The 21,566-nt window shown below is 38.3% G+C and overlaps 1 protein-coding gene across 1 annotated transcript in view; it reads right to left on the bottom strand.

The window, feature by feature from the left end:
- The window catches only part of TENM3 (teneurin transmembrane protein 3), a 423,548-nt gene that overhangs the window by 29,825 nt on the left and 372,157 nt on the right, over positions 1–21,566 (bottom strand). The window contains exons 23-29 of the mRNA XM_074822768.1: positions 18,702–18,969; positions 17,987–18,130; positions 14,595–14,844; positions 14,154–14,174; positions 8,653–8,885; positions 7,967–8,121; positions 6,237–7,111 (exon numbers count right to left, since the gene is read on the bottom strand). Coding sequence (XP_074678869.1) covers positions 6,237–7,111; positions 7,967–8,121; positions 8,653–8,885; positions 14,154–14,174; positions 14,595–14,844; positions 17,987–18,130; positions 18,702–18,969 — 1,946 coding nt within the window. The remainder of the gene's footprint in view (positions 1–6,236; positions 7,112–7,966; positions 8,122–8,652; positions 8,886–14,153; positions 14,175–14,594; positions 14,845–17,986; positions 18,131–18,701; positions 18,970–21,566) is intronic.

The following is a 21,566-nucleotide window of genomic DNA, read 5'->3' on the forward strand; positions in this document are numbered from 1 at the left end:
TCTCTTTGATTTCTCTTGCATTCCCTTGGAGACAAGAACTGAGCGGGAGAAGGAGGAGGGGAAGGAGAAGACAAATGAGCCCAGGGCATGAAGTGCCTGGGGAAACACTGGATGGGCTGTCAAGAGGTACAAGAGGGGATTGAGAAGAAATGCACTGCTGGGAAAGGAAAGGCAGGGAAGCCAAACACGCCTTAGAGAAATGGTGGGAGACATGGGAAGGAGCAAGATACAACGTAAGAAAGTAAGGAAACAGGAGGGCACAGTCTGGAGAGCAAAAAAGAGGCATGAAAGAAAGGCAGTGAATCTGGGGGGAGGAGGAGAAGGCATCTTAGTCTGGATCGGATCTCTGCCTGCTGATATTGCTCCTAAAAGGAGAGGAAAGCAAGAGGGGAGAAGGCAGGAAAGAGACAAGAAACAGTGGCTACTGGAGTTAATTCATGGCTAAGGGAGGAACGTTCCTGAGTGTAACCAAAGGGGTTAGAGGAGGCCAAAGGAGAGCACATGCAGCCTGCCCCTTCCAGGGGAGCTGTACGATGGAGGAACAGTTCCTTCTTTACAGAGGAGCCTGCAGAAGCACCTGGGCTGGGACCACAGAGGGACGAATCCCAGATGCCTGACACTGGGCTGACCACCATTTGTCCTAAATCACCTCTATGTACTATGTGGCTGTCAGAGATTGCCTGAATGCCCAGAGCACCAGTGCGTACACAGGTTGCAACTTAGTGGCGCAGCCCAACCTCAGCAGGTGCTGCCCAGACAACTAAGGCTGTTGTCTTGCCTTGGAGGGATCCTCCCTCGCAGAGCAGCCTCTGCCAGTTCCTCCAGCAACCTGAGGAGCACAAAGCAGCAGGAGGCTGGCAGGGCAGCAGGCTGACGCCGATTCAACCAAAGAACTTCCCTATAACGTCCCACCTGAAGTTACACAAAGTAGTCGTGGAGCAAGCTGAATGGGAGCAGCAGGCTTGTGACAGCGCCTCAAACATGTGCTCAGCTTCCAGCGGTTCTCAGGGAGTGACTCCAGATAGTGAGATGATTCAGAAGAAGTGGGGCTGAACAAGATGCTTGGGACCTTCTCAGAGGGCTGTCTTATGCTTCTGGTCAGATTAAGTATCATGAGTAATAGCTTTTTCTCTGGAATAATTTGCCCTCTTGAGCATTGTCAAACTTTCAATTAATAGTGAGCTTTTTACCCATTTTCAGCTGAATTTAAAGCCTGGCTGTCAAGTCCTGGCATGCCCGGGCTTTGACAGAGACCTGAAGTTGCAGGCTGGGGGCAGGCCTGACCTCCTACAAGACTGAGCGATTGCACAGGGGCACTTCAAGACTTTTTAGGAGTTCACTTCTGATACTTCAAAAACTTAGGTCCAGAGAAAGTGCTCCTGTGCACCTGGCTTAGCTATCTGTATGCAAAAGCAGAATGGAAACTGCTGCACAAAAATAATGTCATCTAGGCTAGCTAGTAAGTGTCACTTCCAAAATGCTAAAATGCATATAATTAGTTCAACTTTTAAGATTTATCTATTTCAGTGTTCATATTATGCATACATAATATGCAGTTATAGTTAATAGTTTCCAGCTCAGATATCTCACAATTTTATAACAACAGAATTTGATTAGGCTGATTACTCTTACACCTCGTTTAATATTATAATTTCATTATAAAACCTCATCTGGAGGACTTTTAACTCCTTATGGCTCCATTGGTGTTTTAGTATGCGTGTATTTTCAATCCTTTTTGTGAACGCTTTGTTAGTGTCTTTTTTATTCAGCAAGGTTTTAGACCTTTGATAATAGATAACAATTACTACAAATTTTAGTAGCAGTACTTTACAGACGTATGCATTCTTGAAATATAAAGCGTCAATTTTGATCAGCAGACTATAGTCCTTAACAAAGTAGGAATTTAGAAATCCATTTTGCCGTAAAGATATTAAAAAAAATCAAAGTCTGTAAACAAATACAGACAAGAGATTATATGATATTGTAAATAATTCAAGTTAGTACTTACAATTTTCACTGTAAAAAACACAGAGTGTAAAAAAAAATATTTCTTGTATGTTAGTCCTTCCCTTCTTCAGGAAAAGTGGAGACTAGATAAAATTAACTCTAGATTAATTAGCATCCAGACTAAATGAAATAAAAAAGTAAACTTCTTTTGGATCTGATATTAGTGTGATCTAGACTGTGGAAAAAAGCCATGAAAAGAAGCAAGTCCAAATGCTTTAATATGTGCCAGAGCAGTGCTTGCCAATTTTTTGGATGCAATGTTTTTTCAAAGATTTCCTCTTTTCACTGAAAAGTTCTAAAAAAGGAAAAAAAAGATTAAATCACTTTCACAAATCTGCTCTCAAATCACTGAAATGATCTAGCTTCTCTGGATCCATGCTCCAGTTATACAAACAGATTTGCACAAGAGTAGTTAACAAAGCTATTACTGAATTGGCTCCAAAGACTGATCTTTTATTACTAAAGCCACAGTATTTTTACTCCAGTGTAACTTCTGCCATTTAAACAGATGTGTGACAAAGGGTGAAACAATGCTACGTATGTATGGCTATACTTGGAGCTAGTTGAAAAATGACACTTCTAGTCCATTGGACATTCTAACAATTAAAAGTTGTAACTCTGAGTGGGAATAAAGTCTAAATTCACCATGGAATATAAATTCTATCCCCTTCGCAAAATCTTTTGGGAATCTGGACAATAAAATAAATAAAATACATAAACTCTAATATTAAAAGACAATGTATCCAGCAATGAAACTGAAATATTTTGCTATTACTAAAATAGAACAAGGAATTTGGAGTGATTTCCTCTCCTAATTTCTTATTCCTTGCCTGATGTTTGAGGGAAACCTTTCCACTTTAACAAGACTTCATTTTTTTTTAACAGAAAACTCTTCAGCTGAAAATTTTTTAGCCCACACTACCTACAAACATTGAATATGCAAAAGCTAGGAGGGAGATACACACATGTATACCGTGTCACCCCCACACAAGTCCTTATACGATACACACGGTTTTCATCTATTTTGGCAATAGTAGCAGAAGCCTCCGGAAACCCAGCCTAGTCATATTTAATGTTACAAATCATCAGCACTGGAAAGTAAAATCACAATAATATTTGCTGACCCTAGAATAAAAAATGGGAAAATAGTTGTGTTTATATCTACTTTTTCTTCAAAAGCGAAATACAGACACAAATTTGGTGCATGGGGATTTTATGTTAAAAAGAAGTAAGCAGCTATGATGCCTGATGGATGTTTATAAGAATGGAGTTTTGGCAAGAAAAGTAACACGGTGATTTTTTAAAACTTATTCCCTGTAACTTTACATAATCAGTGCAATTTTTTATTTTTGGTATTAACTTGTACAGAGCACCATAGAAAACATGACTGGAAGGGGCCTTGGCACGTCATATGGTCCAACCCCGACCCCAAGGCAGGATCTGCTCTTCCAGTGTGAGTCCTGAAAGATGTCTAATCTGTTCTTAAAGACAGTCTGTGAAGGGCAAGGGGTCACTATTATTGTCTGTCTACTCCAGGGCTCCAGAATCTTCACCGTGAAGTTTTTCCAAATGTCTAATCTGAATTTTCCTTGTTGCAATTAAACAGATTAGTGCTTCACCATGGCTATGGGTAGGAGATTAATATCTTTGCATCCGCAAAAGCCTCATACACTTGCAAATTCGGGGTGAGTGAAATTGCCTAGCTTTCTCTGTAATTATTTCAGCCTGGGAATTCTAACAAGACATTGGTTGGAGGTAATTGTTTAGCACGTGCATAAACAGCAGCCTGGAAATAACACTAATACTTACTGAGGGGAATAGCTTGCCCTTTGGGTTCTCTGTAGTCCAGCTGGACATAACTTAACTCAGACCAGAAAGTCTGCATGAAAGCAGATCAGGTGTGGAAGACAGCTATTTACACACTCAGTAAATAAGCAAGTACTTCATGACACACAGTACCCTAAATTCTCCCTATGATGAAAACTATAGACCTAGCAACCATTTAATAGTGATTATAATACCCACTTTTTTGCGATCACGCCGCCGCCATTAAGATGCATTCAGGAGCCATCAGCTACTTCTGCAGTACACCACAGTAGGCTACACAAAAACTACAGGCAACATGGTGAGAAATTACAGCCCTGATTAAAACTCTAGGTCCTCAATTAGCCAGTATGAATGCCAGCATGATTTAAAGTGCCTGCAGTACCCAGCAGATGCCTTAATTTCAGTAAGGGACTTCACTATCCCCCAAATTGACTGCCTGGCCCAACTTGCCTGCTGGAAAGAAGTGGTTGTGTGTGTCACAGTTAAAGACCGAATTTAGTCTCTGTGGAAATGGATGACTATTCCCAGCCCATCTGAAGCTGTGCTTTGGTCTCTCAGCATACAGGACAGGGCTAACTCACGAGGACACATGCCCTCCTGACCAAACTGTTTCTCATTCCTCTGTGTACCACTGCTATGCTTCTGCGTCCTTTGGCAGGACCTAAAAAGATACGCAGCGGATGCACCAATGCACAATTAAATATTACAGATGTGCGCTAATGCTTTGGGAATGTGCCCGCTACCAAAGCCCTGCCAATTTACAGATTACTGAAGAATACCTTAAAACTGGCAGCAGCGCTGTTCCACCTGCTGTCTTTGTTAGGGATCAGCATTTCTAGCCCTGTCTCCACTTCAGGACACAATATGCAGTGAAGCAGCACCTGCTGCTCTTTGTGTCTCTAACGGGCGTATGTAAAGGCTGGAGAGTAGATACAGGTGCTCAGAGTCCTGCAGCCAAATGTACGCTGACAGAAATGTGAAGTTATCTCAGAACACAGATGTTTGGCTTTGCTGCCACTGCCTGACACCGGCACTTTATTTTCTTTATCATGTGTGTTGAATTGAAAGCTTTTTTTTTAGGCCCTGACCTTGGCAGCAGTTGCTACTGCATTTCATCATAAAGATAGGAGAAAAGAAGAGGGGAAAAAAAAAAAAAGGAAAAAGAAGAGGGACTTAGTGGATTTTCATGATGCCCTTTGTAATCCTGAATACTTCAGCTGAGGGCCCTCTAACACTTTTACTTATCCTACTAACTCTATGTCTTCCATTTCTTCATATACACATTTTTACCCAACCTTAGCACATCTTTCATGGGATTTAAAAAGTTATTTTTCCAGTTGACAAAGATGACTGGAAAAAATCTGTGTTAATTCTACATCAATCTTTTTTGGAAGAAATTGTTTGTGTTTTAAACTGTATTTTTGTTATGTTTTGTTTGGCGCATCAGTTTATAGTTCAGCTCATTTGGGGATGAAGTTACCTATAAAACCTGTATGTGATCTCCCAGGTTCTATTAGTTTATCTATAAATTGTCATGACCTTCCTTAGTCAATATAATTGAGGATTCTGTAAAATGTTTTGCTAATCTGGCTGTTATGAACCAGCACTGATGACTTAATGACTGTAACAGAGAGTAAAGCAATTCACTGAAAAGATTTTTTCTGGGGCTGGAAAAATTACAAGTTCTACTGTTCCACTAATACCTCTCGCTGTTGTGCTTGCACCTGTACATAACATGTTGCTGGTGGTCTCTGTGTTTTCAGTTTATTCCTCCAGGAATGACATTTCCCCCCACAGACAACATTTCTTTTCTCAGCTTCCTCTGCCCAGGTCCACCTGTGTGAAAAGCCTGCTGTGTCATCCAGGAGGTCCTTCCTCAATATTCGTCACTCAGTGAAACACAACCTTTTACACCTTCAAAAAATACCCACCCAGCTTTTTTTTTTTTTTTTTTGAGTAGAAGACCATGCAGACATGCTTTTACTTAGACAAAAAGAAAGAAAAAAAATATTGAACAGTGAAGACAAATTTCTTGTCAGTATCTGCTGCAGAGCAATGTCAATCTAATGAGCAAATGGGATGAAAATCTAGTTTTTGATGCAAATCTACAAAATCGTGGTTGTCTGAGTTACAGCTTTCTTGACAAGAATGAAATGTTGTCTTACTATTATTTCAATATATAAAACTCAAATTCACAATAATGAATTTAAAATTATTCAGACCCAATGTTCAGAAGAAGTCAGACAGAGGAAGTCAGCATGGGAAACAAAAAGTATCTTTCTGTGCTTTTTGTTATCAAAGGTCATCTTTATAGTTAATTCATCAGTCTCCAGAAATATTACAAATGGTACTGTGTAACCCAATAAAACTATAAGGCATCCAACTTTATTTTATGTACTTACTCAAAAAAAGTGGTCCATCCAGTCTCATCGCTTTTAGTTGCCAGAAGTCCACTGTTGCCATGGTAGGTAAATAAGACAAGCTCCTGCCCTTGTGCAGTCATGCTTTTCAAACATCCATTAGTGCCTATCGTCAACCAGATGACTTGGTTATCAGGAGAGACTACTCTTACTGGCATCCGGTTGGGATCCCGTCTGATACGAAGAGTATTCCCATTGCTATCCGTTACTGCAGTAATATCATTATCATTACTGTAGCTAAAATTGTATAGATAGTCTCCGGTGACTAAACTCACAGTGTACTGGTGAGTACCATTGACATCAAAGATATAAAGCTCTTGGTCAGTTGGAGAAGCAATTTCATAAAAGTTCATTGAATTCAATGAGGGTTTGTTCTTTGACACAGCCCGTATCCTAATATTTCCCAGATCAGCAATATACAGGGTGCCATCTGGAGACACAGCTAAGGAGGAAGGGGCATTGAGTTTGGCATCTTTAGCATAGCCATCTCCATTTTGGTAACAGTCACAGTTGACATCATTTTTGCAATCACACTCTGAGGGTATTCCAGCAACTAATGAGATCTCTCCATCAGTTGTGACCTGTCTTATCCTATTAATCTTTTTTTCATCAGTTTCTGTAATGTAAAGTACCCCACTGTAGGACACGGCGATGGCAGTTGCTGACTCGAGCGTGGTCTGTACAGCGTGCTTCCCCACCGTGTACTCCACTCCAGGAACCTGGCAATGCATTGGCCTCCCTGCAGCGATGCGAACCTGACGGTTTTCAGTGATCTGCAAAACTACGTTGTTATCCAAAACATAAATGGAGTTATCCATCGGGTTGATAGCTAAATCTGTAGGCCATTCCAGACGAACCTTAATAAATAGAAGTGTTTTGTTAAACAGTTAACCAGTGCAGATTAAATAAATTGACTCACCTTCAGTTTTAGACACTCATGTAAGGATATTTTTCATCTGCTGTAAGCAATCATGACAAAAGGACTTGTATGAAAGTACATGTAGCAAACTAAAGCTTTTCAGGGAAGCAAGGGGAACAATGTTCAGACATCTATTTTATCGAAAAAAAGCCAGTTGCATTGGAGCTATAATAGAGGTCAAATTTCCCCTCCAATAAATGCTATACTTTTTTGTATCACAAATGCATAAATAAAAATAGAGACAGATATCAAAGTCTAAAAGCATACTTTAAGGACAGTACTCACTTTTATTCTTGTAATGGCAAAAATAACTTACTACCTTCCAGATTACAAAACACCTACTGCACTCCATTTTTAAACATACCACTAGTGATGTCCCTTCTTACCTACACACGTTACTTGAGACAAATAGAAAAATATGGTTTTTTGTATATATCCTCTCATTCACTCTAGTAGGCTAAGGATGTTAGCCAGAAAATATCAACATGCCAAAATAGTTCTAACAGCTCTGCCATTCTCCCAGTATTTACTCCCAGACTTAATGTTTCCTGCTGATAGTTTTGCTGTTCTAAACTGAACTGAACTTTATGGGCAGAAAAATTGAATACAGCAGCATTTATAGCTAAGAGAATACACTGTGATTCATGCCCTTGGAACAGGTTTCTTTCTCCCCAAATTCTGCTGTTAAATAGCCATTATACACTCCACCCAGTTTTATTTTCGGGGCAAGAAAGCTGCATTTGGATTTCTAGCTCCAGCACAGCTTTCCAAATTAGCAGCAGCTAAGAAGTACCTGGCTGATGTGCATGCTGGTATCACAGGTTAGAGGTCGTGCTGAGGTCAGGTCGTTGGAGCCAAGCAAAGTGGATATTATTCCATTCTGATCCACTTTTCTGATCATGGTCCCATCAACAAAGTAGATTAACCCGTTCTTGTCTATTGCTATTCCTTTAGTGAAGAAAATAAAAATTAGTTTTTTGTACTAGCAGTGAGTATATTCTCCATAACTAGGCATAAGTGGTATGTACCTAGTGGGAATTAAGGGCAGACAACGTGGTCATAGGCAGTAGGTAGTAAACCAGCTTGTAAACATATTTTGCGTAATAAACCAATATTCAGTATGAAATCTACTACTGTTGATCACATTTGCTGTTGCGTGTTGAGAAGGGTCTAGCTTTTAAGTTAACCTGAAACATGGGATAAGTGGGACCAAAAGCAACACTGACTTTAAATCTTCACCACTGCCTGCCAAACACATAATCTAAAAAAATGCTCAATAACCATGCAAGCCAAATATTTCCTAAAGAATCAACCCAGATTCCCTGTAGTTTTCTTCTTCAATGGTCTTTCCAGTTGGAAAAAATTACTCAAACCCACATTTTTGAGCCAACAACTGGGTTCACTAATTAAGCACAATCACACCCCTGCTCTGAACTTTCATTATTATTTTGAAAGTTATGGAGAGATAACTCTTTTTACCTTTAGGGCTCATGAGAGTTGCCTCCACAGCCTTGCCTCCATCACCACACCTTGCCTCATCAAATGGTAGGCACTGCTCCCCTGTTCCTCCTATGACCTCAGCATTTTTGGTCAGGTCTTTTGCACCCGTGAGTGACTTGGGCCGATAAATCCTGCGCGTGTTTGTGTCAGAAACGTACAAATCTCCTGTCACGGGGTCAGTTGCGAGGTAGTATCTGTGAGCTGGGTTGTTGCTGTAAAATGGAATTATACATTGCATATGCTGTAATTCTTTGCACCTAACATTGGATCAAGAAGAAAAGGCTTCAGTTCATATGCAGTGTGCAGTAACACATATATAGTTAAAACCAATAGTGATGCTCTAGGCATAGGTAGCACAGATTATGGCCCCACAACGTTTTTGGGTCACATTTCTTGCCTGTGTCACAGGCAGTCCAATCTAGACTACTCATCCCTTTGGGACAGAAGATCCATCTTGTCTGTGATGCTCACAGGCCTGTTCCATGCTTTGTAATTAGAGACAGCTCCTGTCTCTGTAATACGCCAAATCAAAATACTGGAGTCTAAAAACTCCCAGGCTTTCTGGGAACCTTGATCCAGTTTCAAACTTTGCAGCAGGACCCCAGTCCTCGCTTACACTTTGTTGCTGTTATCGTCCTATCTGTTTTATTATAATTTATATAAGGCTGCTGGGGTGCGTGGTTTATATAATTCATAAACAGATAAGGCAGAGTTTGTATTATTAGTTCACAGGCAAGAGATAAGACATCCTTTATAAGTATTTGTTTAATCCACTGCTTTCAAAGACGTGATATGCATGATTTAACGCATTAGGAAACGTCATCTTTTCCACCAGAGCGCTGAATGGAGCTTTTCTGTTCTTCTTAACTCAGAGTCATATTTCAAATAACTGTACACATTGGCACAAAACCGCTAACTATGCCAACACAGTCTTTATTGCAGTGAAAATATATATTGCTAACCATTTTCCCAGAAACGTACATTTTGCCTCTCCACTGGTGCCACATAATTGAGAATTACTGTCTTTTCTCCCCTGCTGGTGAAAACAACAGCCCTGGAGAGTACCTTTTGGGTTGATACATTATGATGTAGGAACTTAACCCACTGCAGTTGGGATTCCTGACCTAATTTATGGCACGAAGAGCTGAAATAAGGTCATGTAAATACAGGAGGTAATTTCAGATGCTCTCCTAATGGATTGAAGCAGAGCGTCAGAACAGTCAGTCCCACTTCTGATGTTTGCAAAAGCGCTGCTTAAACAGATCTACCAGTCTTGGTGATAGCCAAACATCTGTTCGCAGAATGCTATACTTCACGTTTTGTAAATACATAACTGTGCTAATGTAACACATTTTTATGTACTGCCACTTGGAAAAAGCAACAAGAGACCAACACGAACAACTTGTGAACAAATGACGTTTTTTAGCGGGGACAGATTTTTATAGCTATTCAGTTACAAAAACACAGAAAAAATGTGTTGCATAAATAGGATTTTCTTTGGTTTTAAGACTTTTAACATGTTGGTTCAGAGTGAAGAAACCAAGCGAAGCAGACTAATGAAATCAAATACAAAGTGATTAGCACCTCTTCAAAAGCTCTGCTATAGAGCTCAGTGTTGTACAGCATGTCTGAAAACAATCAAATATAGGCTGACTTTAAATTTGTCTGTTAGAAATCTATTATTGCCAATGTGCTAAACAGTTGACAGGTATTTTCAAAACCTTAATTTACGCAGAGATCATTTCATATGATCACTATGTAGTGTACAAATTATTTATACCTCTGTAGAATGCAAATTAAATTATACCCATTTACATGATTACTTTGGTCTTTAAGAAACTTTGCAGACACTTCAAATATAAACACACTGCAAAATGTGAAATGTGCAATTAAATTTTATTTCATTGTAATTTAAAATAAAGTCCTTTTTCATACTACTGAAATCTAAATGAAAGTACCTCTCCAACTCATCTAACATTGCCTCAATTGTATTTTTCAATTGTTGGAATAGAGTCATCAAATCAATAACTAAATAATTTATGCCTAACACAATTACTTATTTTGAAAAAGAATTTTTAAAGCTGTTTTCATCATAAATATGAAAATACTTCTATGTTCTAATTAATTCCAACAAAAATGACAAAGCTCTTCTGATTTGTGGATGTTCTCATAGTAAGTAGTGTATCCTCATCAAAACAAAAAATACACCTGATAATTTATGGATATTTTCTGATTTTGTTAAAAAAACCCCCAAAGTTTGGGAGTGTATAGGATATTATTATTGAATCAATATAAACTCTCCAACTTGTCATATGTAGATGTCGAATGGCTCCTTTCTGAGTTAAGACAACAGGCTTAACTTCAGCGTTTCTTTTCAAGTGAACATTAAAAAGTGGAGGTAGCTTTAGCTGATAGGAAAAAAACATTAATTCACAGGAGCAAGGCACAATTTGAGGAACTGAATAACCGTCCAGTGAAAACCGCGCTTGTTTTCTAGCCAGAAGACATCCATGCGCACTTTGCAGATCTCAAAAATAGTACAGGGATAAGTAGCCAGCAGTTTATTCTATTTCATTGTAGCTTGAAATGATATTAAGATTCTGCCTTCTACCAATAACGACAAACGCAAAGAAATAAAATCCACAGGCAGTGACTACTTGACTCATTCAGTATCGCCTAATCGCTGTCAGTAGCTGCAAAACATGTAGTTACATACCAACATGGGCTCCTGTAAAGACAAATGACTACAAATTAACTTGTTCTGTCTATGCCAAATAATAAGTGCTTTGAATTTAAAGTGTGCACACACGCACAGAGCTGTAATGATCTATTGCCCATTGCTTTTATCTTGCTTATGTCGAACTTTTAATTCTTCAAGGTGTCAGATCACCTGCATTACTCTCCATGCATAAATTTTTTAAAAAATACTCTTCCTGCTTCAGTCTCCCTCTCTCTCCCATTCACTCTGTGCCTTCTAAATCATATACCCTGAAAGCTGTTTTTATGTTTTGATAAGCTTTTTTCTGGCTCTCTATAGACTTGGGATACTGCCATAGCCTACAAATGACCTCCCTAACATCAAAGTCCTTCTAAAAATTACTTCTTCTATGAATACCTATCAGCATTAATCACCCACAAGCAGCAGTGTGTATAAAGACATCAGTTCAGCTTTGAGATTGAAAAAATGTTAGGTCACTGGTACATGAGAGGATAAATTTGATCTGCATTGTCTCTCAAATTTAGAGTACAGGCTCCTTGAGGTGGGAGGAGACACGTCACTCTGTGCTGAAGCACTGTTCATAGGCGAGGAAAGTTGAATGCTTGAATAAGATAATAGATCTGAACTAGCATTTAACCCCGTTCATTAGTTTTACTTGGGGAATATATATTTTAGTGCATTTTCTTAGTTTAGATACCTAGTAATTATATATTGCAAAGTGGTCTGTTGAGGGCTGTTTTCCAAACTGCAGTTTAAACAGAAATCTCCTCAGCAGTTTGAAGGACTTGCCAGTGAAACTGGACAGTTTGCCCCCCTCTCCTACAGGCCACCCAGATGTGCTTCTCTCATCTTTGCAGCATTTCACAGGGCTCTGCATGACTTCACACAGGCAAAAGAAGCTATTTGGTCTCATGGTGTGTCCTTAAGCTGGGGAGCCCATAGCAACAGGATTTGCTGGATCCTAGAAGTTTACACGTAAATAAAAATCAGCTAAATTAAAAAAATAAAAAGCTTCCAGAGGGTATTAAGCATAAAGATGACACTCTTGGCTTAGGAAGCCCTAAGCAGCAAACCCCTAAGGCTAAGTCGACACTGGGAAAATGTTGTGTGATGGGAAAGAAAACTCAAACTTGTAGTAGACCGTGTCAGGCTGCGCAGTGGGGTCCACATCTCCTGCCTACTGGCTCCACAACCGCTCCTGCAGAGCCAGCTCTCCACGGCCCTCTGTGCCTCCTCCTGCCTCAGATGGAACCCTCACTTCACAGCTGCTATATGGGCCCATGAAAATGCGGTTACACTAATTTGTGCAGTATGATTGCAGTTTTGCTACCCAGATCTTCTGCATGTGTAGGCATGAATAAAGGAGAAAAGTTTCAATGTTCTCCCTCACCAACTTTTACATGCAGGGATCTAGTTTCTGAAATGCCACAGTTGAGCCTGTGACCACAGCTCTGCCAGAGGCAGGAGAGGGCGTCTCTACTAAATCACAGCAAAACAAACTTCATTACACATCCATTCCTTAATTCTCTTTGCCCATTCCAAATTCCCATTTTGAGTATTATTCCGTATTTCATACATTTGTCAAGACACTGTCTTATCCAACTGCAATCGCAACTTTATGATACCAGAAGGAATATAATTATTTTAAAAGTACTGGAACAAATGCAAATTAAACATAATAGTGAAAACCTAAAACCACCAAATAGAAGAGACTGCTCTGAGTCACACCTGGAAAATAACATAAAACCAGCTAGACTGTGCATCAACTCCCAATTCTGATCATTAGCACTGATGCAAACACCTTACTTAGTCATGGAATTTTTTGCCTAACACATTTGAAACATATGTTTTTAAACATAAAACCCTTCCTCACAAAGAAGTATGTCTCAAGCAAAGTAAATTTAAAAAACAAGGAGGACTGAGATATGACTCTGGGATTTGCTTAAACACAAGGGAGGAAAATGAGTGGCAGCAAAAAAGAGAGAAAGGGACCGCTGGGACTGTTAAGCTCTATATTTAGCAGTTCCGCCACAAAGTCTTGCAGGGTTTCATGTATCCAACAAGACTTTAGCATAACTGTTTTTGTCTCCTTATCAGCACTGGCTGCTGTAGCAAAGCAATTCTAAGCATCCACCACCTTCTCTTCTGTTCTTGCCACTTTTGTAGCAATGCCAGGACAATCAATGTTGTACTACAATTCTTCTGATTACTATTGCTTTTATGACCAGTCTTCTTAACTCCTGGAGTTGTGTTATTATGGGACAATTTCAACTTGCATTATAAAGAGAAGCTCACCTTTAAAGAAACATATCTGTTAAATGTAAGCCTGAAAAGACTCAACATCAAAAGGTTAATGAAACTAACCCACTTGATACTTTTATAATTTTATTAATTATATGCCATTCTCATCATATTTGGGGTATCTGACCAAAGAGTGAGTTTTGACAGGATCAGCAGAAGCGCTGCCAGCAAGGATTAGGAGTGAGTGGAGACAAGGGGGCAGCAAAGGAGGGTGTACACAAGCAGAAAAAGAAGCCTGACTGTGGACAGAGAGTGATGAGAAAAGAGGAACTCGTATCTGAAAGGACGATACAGCCTGACAGCTGACATAACTAAAACATATGAACTCATTATTTTTGAAAAATACTCTTCTTTTCTAGTAATACATCTCAGAAATGACTTCTCCATTATAAGCATTCATTTGTTAAAAAAGAAAAAAGAACAGTTAGAAAAATACAAATCTTCTTTAAGGAATGCTTACCTATGTCTAAAATCTTTATTTCTTGGTGGGAGCAAGTAAAAAAGAACAGAAAAACATTATTAGAAAAACATTCAGAAAGGATGTTAAAAGATGAAGAGAAGGCAATATTTACATCTATCATTAGTGAAGTGGTGAATGATTGTCTTTTGTCCACTCATGTTGACTACGTGGGTTAAGTCTTAAAATCCTCAGAATCATTACTTTGGGTAGATTAAATTCTCACAGTTTAGGTAAGCATAGTTAAAATACTTTACCAGGAGAAAATTTTTTCACTTTAGTTTAAATACTTTTTCAAATGTTTTAAAATATTTTGACTCAACTTTTTTTGTCCCCCAAAGCATTTGGAAACTCTAACTTACACAACGTCAGAAATATATTCCATACTTTAGTTTGCAACAGTAATTCACAACTCCAAAAATCCGAGATGAGAAAAATACATACCTTAGCTCCAAAACACTAGTTACATTTCCAGATGGGAATATCCGCCGAACATAGTTGAAATCCCCCACGTAAAGACTGCCATCTATCCCACAAGCTAAGGCAACCGGAGCCAGTAATTTATTACCATCAGCTTGACCATTACAACTTGGACAGGAAATGCTGCGTCGTCTTCCATTGCCCATAATGCTACTAACAACTGGGGGTTGCTGAGATATAAATTGATTTTCACCATTTCCTTTGTAGAGAATTCCTGGCAGATAATATAGAAAACACAAAACAAAAAACAGTTTACAAAAACTTTGAATGTACGTACATAATATGATGCGTAAGTATTCTAAATATTCTTTTAGTTGATTTATATAATTTACTGGACTTTCAATTGTTTCACCACCATATTTTCTCACTACAAGTAACAGAAATTTATTAAAACATTTTTAGTTACATTTAAGTCAAAGACACAAAAAGCATTAAATTATCTTGTCCACAAAATGTAGCAGATACACTAGCATTTAAAACCCAAACAAGTTTTCAGTCATTCTTATTTTTAAATGTTAGTCGTTTTAATAGTCATAATTTAGAATAAAAATTGTCATGTTGAAGGAAATGCAAGGTGTACTGAATGAAATCAAGGTCTGTGTCCATAAATCTTTACAGTTTTGAAATTCCCCAGAAATGACTAGAATTCTAACTGTTCATACATTATAAAAAAGAAAAAATTATATTTGCAAATTGTATTCCTAAAGTCCTACTATTACTAATTATGAATATGTCAAATGTAATCTAAAGTGGATTACTGCTGCAAATTGTAAATATTAATTAAAGAGCTACTTCAAAAAGTTGGGGATTGCCTCAATTTTATATTATAAAAGACTCTTTACTCAGCTCACAACAAAAATGTACCTCTGGCAACAAAGTCTGCCTCAATACCATGTCTGCAGTTATACGCAGTTATTAAAAATGTCAAAATAGCAAAAAAAATGTGATGCCAGGCCAACCTGACTCTTAAACTTAATTCTGCTTTGAGGCATGAAAGGAACAATAATTTCGTGAAGACAAAGCAATGCGCCAGCAGTATTTTTCTTCCTTATAAGCCTCCATAGGAAATCTGAGAAGAAAAATGTATGCTTTATGTTAACTCTTCAGTCTTAGGAAAAAAAGTGTGACTTTACGGTGTGTTAAAATGTTGCTGGGACCCTTATTATTATATCTCTCAATGAATCCATTGAGGTGTACTCTACAAACGGTCAGCTATGATGGTTATATTCGTAAGTAACAGTATGTCTTTCCGTGGTATAACCTACGTAAACCACATGTCACTTTGTATTTTAGAGTGATCTGTGTTTTATTGATTGTGTGCCCAGAGTTTCAAAGGCAGTTTGGGGCTGAGGGATACATTTCTCTTCTGAGATGCTTAGAAGGAATTTAAGATGTATTCCTCTTTCTCTCCTCACTCCCATAATGCACTCTTTATACTGAAAGAGATGCGAAAAAAATACATTGTTTTCCTCTTTAAATGTTTTAGGTGTCTTCACTACTTTTTAATGTTATAAAATTTAGGGGATTATAAACATAGAACCAATATACATGATAAAATCAGAAAGAATGAAAATGGCTTATGGAAACCTAATGTCAAGTAATCTAAATAAGTCATCTGAATCAAAAGAGTGAGAACGTATTTTTCATGAATAGTTAAAGCCAGAATGCATTAACAGTACACAAAATCCTCTCTCCTATGATTACATCATTTATGACAATCATGGCACCATAATTTTGCCAGAAATAGCTGAGTTTATAATTTTCATCAGAGGAATTCTACAAGTCAGCACAGTGCATTATTGCACCTGATTTATTCTGTCATTACCTTGAAAAATTGGTCCTTTGCATTTCTCCTCTATTATCACAGACTGAAAGATGTACATTAGGCTATTTACTGCAGTAGTTCGGGACGTCCGTACAAATACTGTCTGCACTCTCTTCTGAATAAATTTCTCCAGCTCATCTACCTTGTCATTACAACTCTCCACTTCGTTTATTCAATTAGACACATGTCACTTTGAAAAGTCATTACTTGTCAAATATACTCTTGAACATAATTTAAGGCCATCATCAATTTACCTTGTGAAGAGAATCAACCATATATACATTTATAATTATAGCTCTTTACATTTTTAGATAGATTACCTTATAATAATTTGCACAGGGTTTTTTTTACATTTTAAATTAGGTGCAATGACACCATTTCCCTTGATTTGGTTACCTTGTTTTTCTACCAGTCAGAAGCAATGCTTTAGGTGGCAATTAGCATATCACACAAAATAAGCTCATGTACTAGTGGGAGACCTCCAAGGGACACCAGGTACTGTAGAAATGATGTTCTTCCTGCTGAATTAATTCTGGGCTCCTCCTTTGCATAAAAATCCAGTGCAACCAACTCCCACCTTGAGTCATGTGACTCTGCTTATTTCACCTTTCTCACATGCTTCCAGCCAAATTTTTCCAAATTTCCTCCTGTTCAGTATTGAGCTGGGGTTTCCTTAGCATGGCACCCTCCAACAGACAGTTACTGAGTAGCACACTGGACAAATTTACCTTGGTGCCAAGGCACAGTTCTTATAAATGCGTATTGCTCCTCATCTTTTCACTGAAATCAAGGAAGACTCGCTCACTAGCGACTGGACTCTGTCCTGATACAAGGGGCCCATGTGCCCTTGCTAACTCAAGGCAGCATCATTTGTCACCTGCTGTGTGCTGAGCTGACCACAGTGTCCTGGGGAGGATTCACCTCAGGGAAGGATTTAAACGTGAGGAGAGTGGAAATTAGTGCTCATCCTCCAGAAGAGATGGTACCCATGTGCTGACTGCTCCCACGAGCAGCTGTGCTGGGGCTGGGGATATCATGACATGAACACCTGTATAAATGAGGGATTTAATACTAGGAGTGAGGAGCTCTCGGTTTGGCAGGAATGTCTCTTATTGCTGTTTAATTTTCACTCATTGTGAAAACTGGAAGTGAAAACATCATTCAAGATACTGTTAACATACAAACAGTTAATCCCAATAACAATGCTGACACGTACAGTTGCTTTAGAAATAGTGTTTCTCTAGCATCACTCAATTTTTAAAAACAATTTCAACATTTTTGGGTAGGGGTTTTTTTTGGTAAGCATATGGACACAGGCTGACACTGTTAGATGAAATTATTAATGCATATGCATTTATAGGATAAAGAAACATGACATACACTGTAAAGCTAAAGCATTTACCATATGCAAAGCATTCTGTAATTTCCTTTTTTAAAATAACAAAGCAAACATTTGAAAAGTTAAAATGCGATACCTAAAGTGCAGTGTAGTTGAGTATTAAAATTAGCAAGAAGCAAACGAAGTCCTTACCATTCTGAACATCCAAAACATGATGTTTATCCAATGTCCAGCCACCCATGTTGGAGGCATCCAGTTCATAACCCTGCAAAATGGCAGTCCGCTTTTCCCAGAGGGTTAGATCCAAGCAAGACTCATATTCATAACCTACAGACACTGAAATAATAGTAAATTTCCTCATTAAGTATAGGATCTCACTCAGAAGAAGAGTTTAAGGAATGTTATTTTCTTAAACTACATATGTTCTTCTGCTCTCCCAGGCTACCTGAAAATCCCTGTGGCTTCCTCGGATGTATTGAAAATGCTAAACAGGATTCTAAAATTCTTTAAAGAGCAATCTGGGGTTATTAAAATAATTTTAGTTATTAAAAGTAAGTGTATTAGGACAGGGACAGAGGAAACCCATTTTGTGAAGTATGTCAGAATGCTACTGTGCTCTAAAGTACGAGGAGTGTGTAGACTAAATATCATACTGTATTATTAGGCTGAGGGCTACTTCATAGGGAAGAACGAGAAGTGAAAAAAGACTGGTCTCTTTTCCCTTTTGAAGGAATTTTCTTATAATTCAAAGTTTAGTTAGTATTTTCTAATATATTTTAATATCCGTTGTTATTTCTCATCTTATTCTGCTAAACATTTTCTACTTAATGAATACAAGTATTTGAGATGTGCTTCTTTATTTTCAAGACAACAGCAAAAATGCAAAAAAACTCCATAACACACATACCAACAGCTTCAGATAATCCATAGACTCTCTGGTTGTATGCATCAGTTTTATCCCATATGAAAGTGTAAGCCAGATTTGGGGATGCAGGGAACCATTTTTGGAAAAGTCTTCCCACCACTGCCACCATAAGATGAACCTTCATTAAATTAAATGGTATAACAGATTGGGTCATAGTGATCTTCAGAACAGATTTATATCCTGCAGCCCTGGAGCTTAAGTATGATAACTTCAAATCAGTTCCTGGTATTGTTGTTTCTTCGTGAAGTACCTATGCATTGGCAAGAAAAAAATACAGTATTTGAATGACTTTGAAATTGAACAGAACAATGCAGCTATCATAAAAGGAGACCTGACATGATGTTACATGACAACTCATTAGGAAGTATCATCTAAACCTGGCCTTCATTTAATAATGTAAAAACCACATAAATAAAAAACATTTCACCTTTTTTTTCTGAAAAGCAAAGTCTAAATTCTTTGTTATACTGAAGCTGCTTAGCTGATACTTTCTGCTGAAGGATTTCAAAGATCTCTCCTTTATTTTTATGGCGGGAAAGGAAGCATGCAGGAGAAGGAAAACATTCCCAACTGCTTTTTCCAAAAGAGGCAAAGAAGCATCTTTCATCTAAGTGAAAATAGCCCCTTCTATGCTGCCACCCCTGTCCCAACTATGGATACGTAATAAAGGCAGTAGAGTCTCTAAGCACTGCAGAGCTTCAGATTTGCGTTGGGAAGTCTAATTGCTCCTGTAGAAGCAGGAAGGACTTTTAGGTGGTTTATTATTTGCATTACCTGTGGATTGTAAATACTTTAAACTGGAGCATTCTTCCATTTATTTCAAAGATAGATAAGTAGGATGCCTCAGGGAAAGCTTTTCCATATTTCCTGATCAATATTCACTACTCAGACATCAGCTCACCACTTTCTCATTTCAGAGAGGTGCAATGATTCAATTTTATTTTTAAAAGGTTCCTCCCCCCTCTACCTTGTCTTTTCCTCTGAGCTGAGGAGCTTCTGTGGGTGATGGATGGATGTGAAAGGCTTCTGTGTAACGTGGATGAAGACAGCCTATACTGTCCTATCGCTCAGTCAGGACATAAACACTGAGAGCCAGCACTTCAGGTGAACAGCTACCAAGTATCCCAGCTTATTGGAAAAAAAAAAGAAAAAAAAAGATATCTAGACACATTTATAAAGATAATGTTTCTCTGGTGGGAAGAGAGGGCAAAGGATGCTGAAGCACAAGCCCAGAGCCTTGGTGGTGTCAAAGGAGCACTCTTGGGGAAGTAAATGTGGAAAGCTTTATTTTACTTTCCTGTCTTCTAGTGTTAAAGTCTGAAAATGGAACACTAATTAATATTAGTGGAAAGCAGACTTCAGGGAGAGCACTGCCACAAGTATTAGGCTTAAGACTTCAGCAGGACCAAAAGCTGGCTACTAAAGAAGTGCTAATTTAGCTCTCTAGCATAGAGAAATCCTTGGACACTGCTTTTAAACAACTGTCTGTCTGTGTTGAATATAGTCAAATAACGTGGTTCATGCTCTTGAGGAGGGCAACCGGTGCAACACTGTCCTCTATGTTAGCATTTTGCTGGGATATAAAGAATTATATGGTATTAATTATATCTATCTCCTTCCCAGTAACAGTAACAAAAAACCAGAAACAGTATTTTGACTCACTGTCTGGCACGAATGGTTATTTACATCTGCTATATGTAGGCATCTAACTCTTCTTCTCCAATAAGACTGTAAGAGAGCTTAGGAAGTAAAGGAGGAATTGGAAGATACTAGACAAATTAAATTCAGATTTAAAAATTCTTAATTCTTAATCTTTGAATGTTTCTTTTTTCCTTACCAAGAACCTGCCATCACTGAGAAGAAATTACAAGCAGTACCATCACTTGGAAGGAGGTGAGAGTGGCATAATTTCTATTTGTAAATCTAGTCTGTTCTCCTTCAGTCCAATATATGCACAGTATCTAAGCCAGAGAACAAGCAATTCTTTTCTACACAAACAAAAACTCCTCTCTCTAGAGATAGAAGTGATTGTGAGCATATTCCTTTTCTAAGACTTTGAAGGAAAACCACAAACCACCTAGGAACAAAAGACAAATTCCTCCTCAAGACATCAGCAGGACTCTCATATACTGTACATTAAAACTAGTCTAACAGATGGAGGTCTCTGTAAGCAAGAGGAGAAAAAGAAATAATACGCTTGTAATAGGACACAATTTAATGGACTTCACCGGTCTCCTGTTACGACCATTGCTTCTTTTACAACTGCAACTGCGGAAGAGCAGCGTTAAGCACTTAGGTGGTCTTCTAGTAGTTTTGGCTGAGATAACAGGCAATAAAGAGGACACCTTGAAGTTTCAATTTCCAAGAAATTCCACTGTGTATTTGGATTACTATCAAATTAGAAACTAGGACACACGCAGTTCTCAGTGAAGTTTAAGACAAAACCTGAACCCCTATTATTAGTTTCTGCACAAGCCTCAAATATCTGCTGGAAATCTGACTTATAACTTCCTTCTTTCCATAAAATATCCCCTGTAGTAACTTAGTTTCTTGAGAACTTTAGCAATGTAGAGGTAAGGTTATGCATCTAAATCTCTCTCCCAGAATCAAGCATTACAAAGAGAATTAAACAGTTTAATGTTCATCTGAAAAGTTAAATCATCAGGCACAGCAGCGAGCATCCTATGGGAGCCATGACAACACATCAATTGTAAAGCAATCAGGAAAGTCACTGGGTATAAAAGTCACATCAGGAATTGCCAACACAACCAAGCTGTCTGTACTTTACCTTTTCCAGATAGAGTATCAAACTACCTTCAGAAAGGCTGATACCCTAAGGGGACTGAG

The sequence above is a fragment of the Strix aluco genome, chromosome 4 (assembly GCF_031877795.1).
Source record: "Strix aluco isolate bStrAlu1 chromosome 4, bStrAlu1.hap1, whole genome shotgun sequence".
NCBI classification, from domain to species: Eukaryota; Metazoa; Chordata; class Aves; order Strigiformes; family Strigidae; genus Strix; species Strix aluco.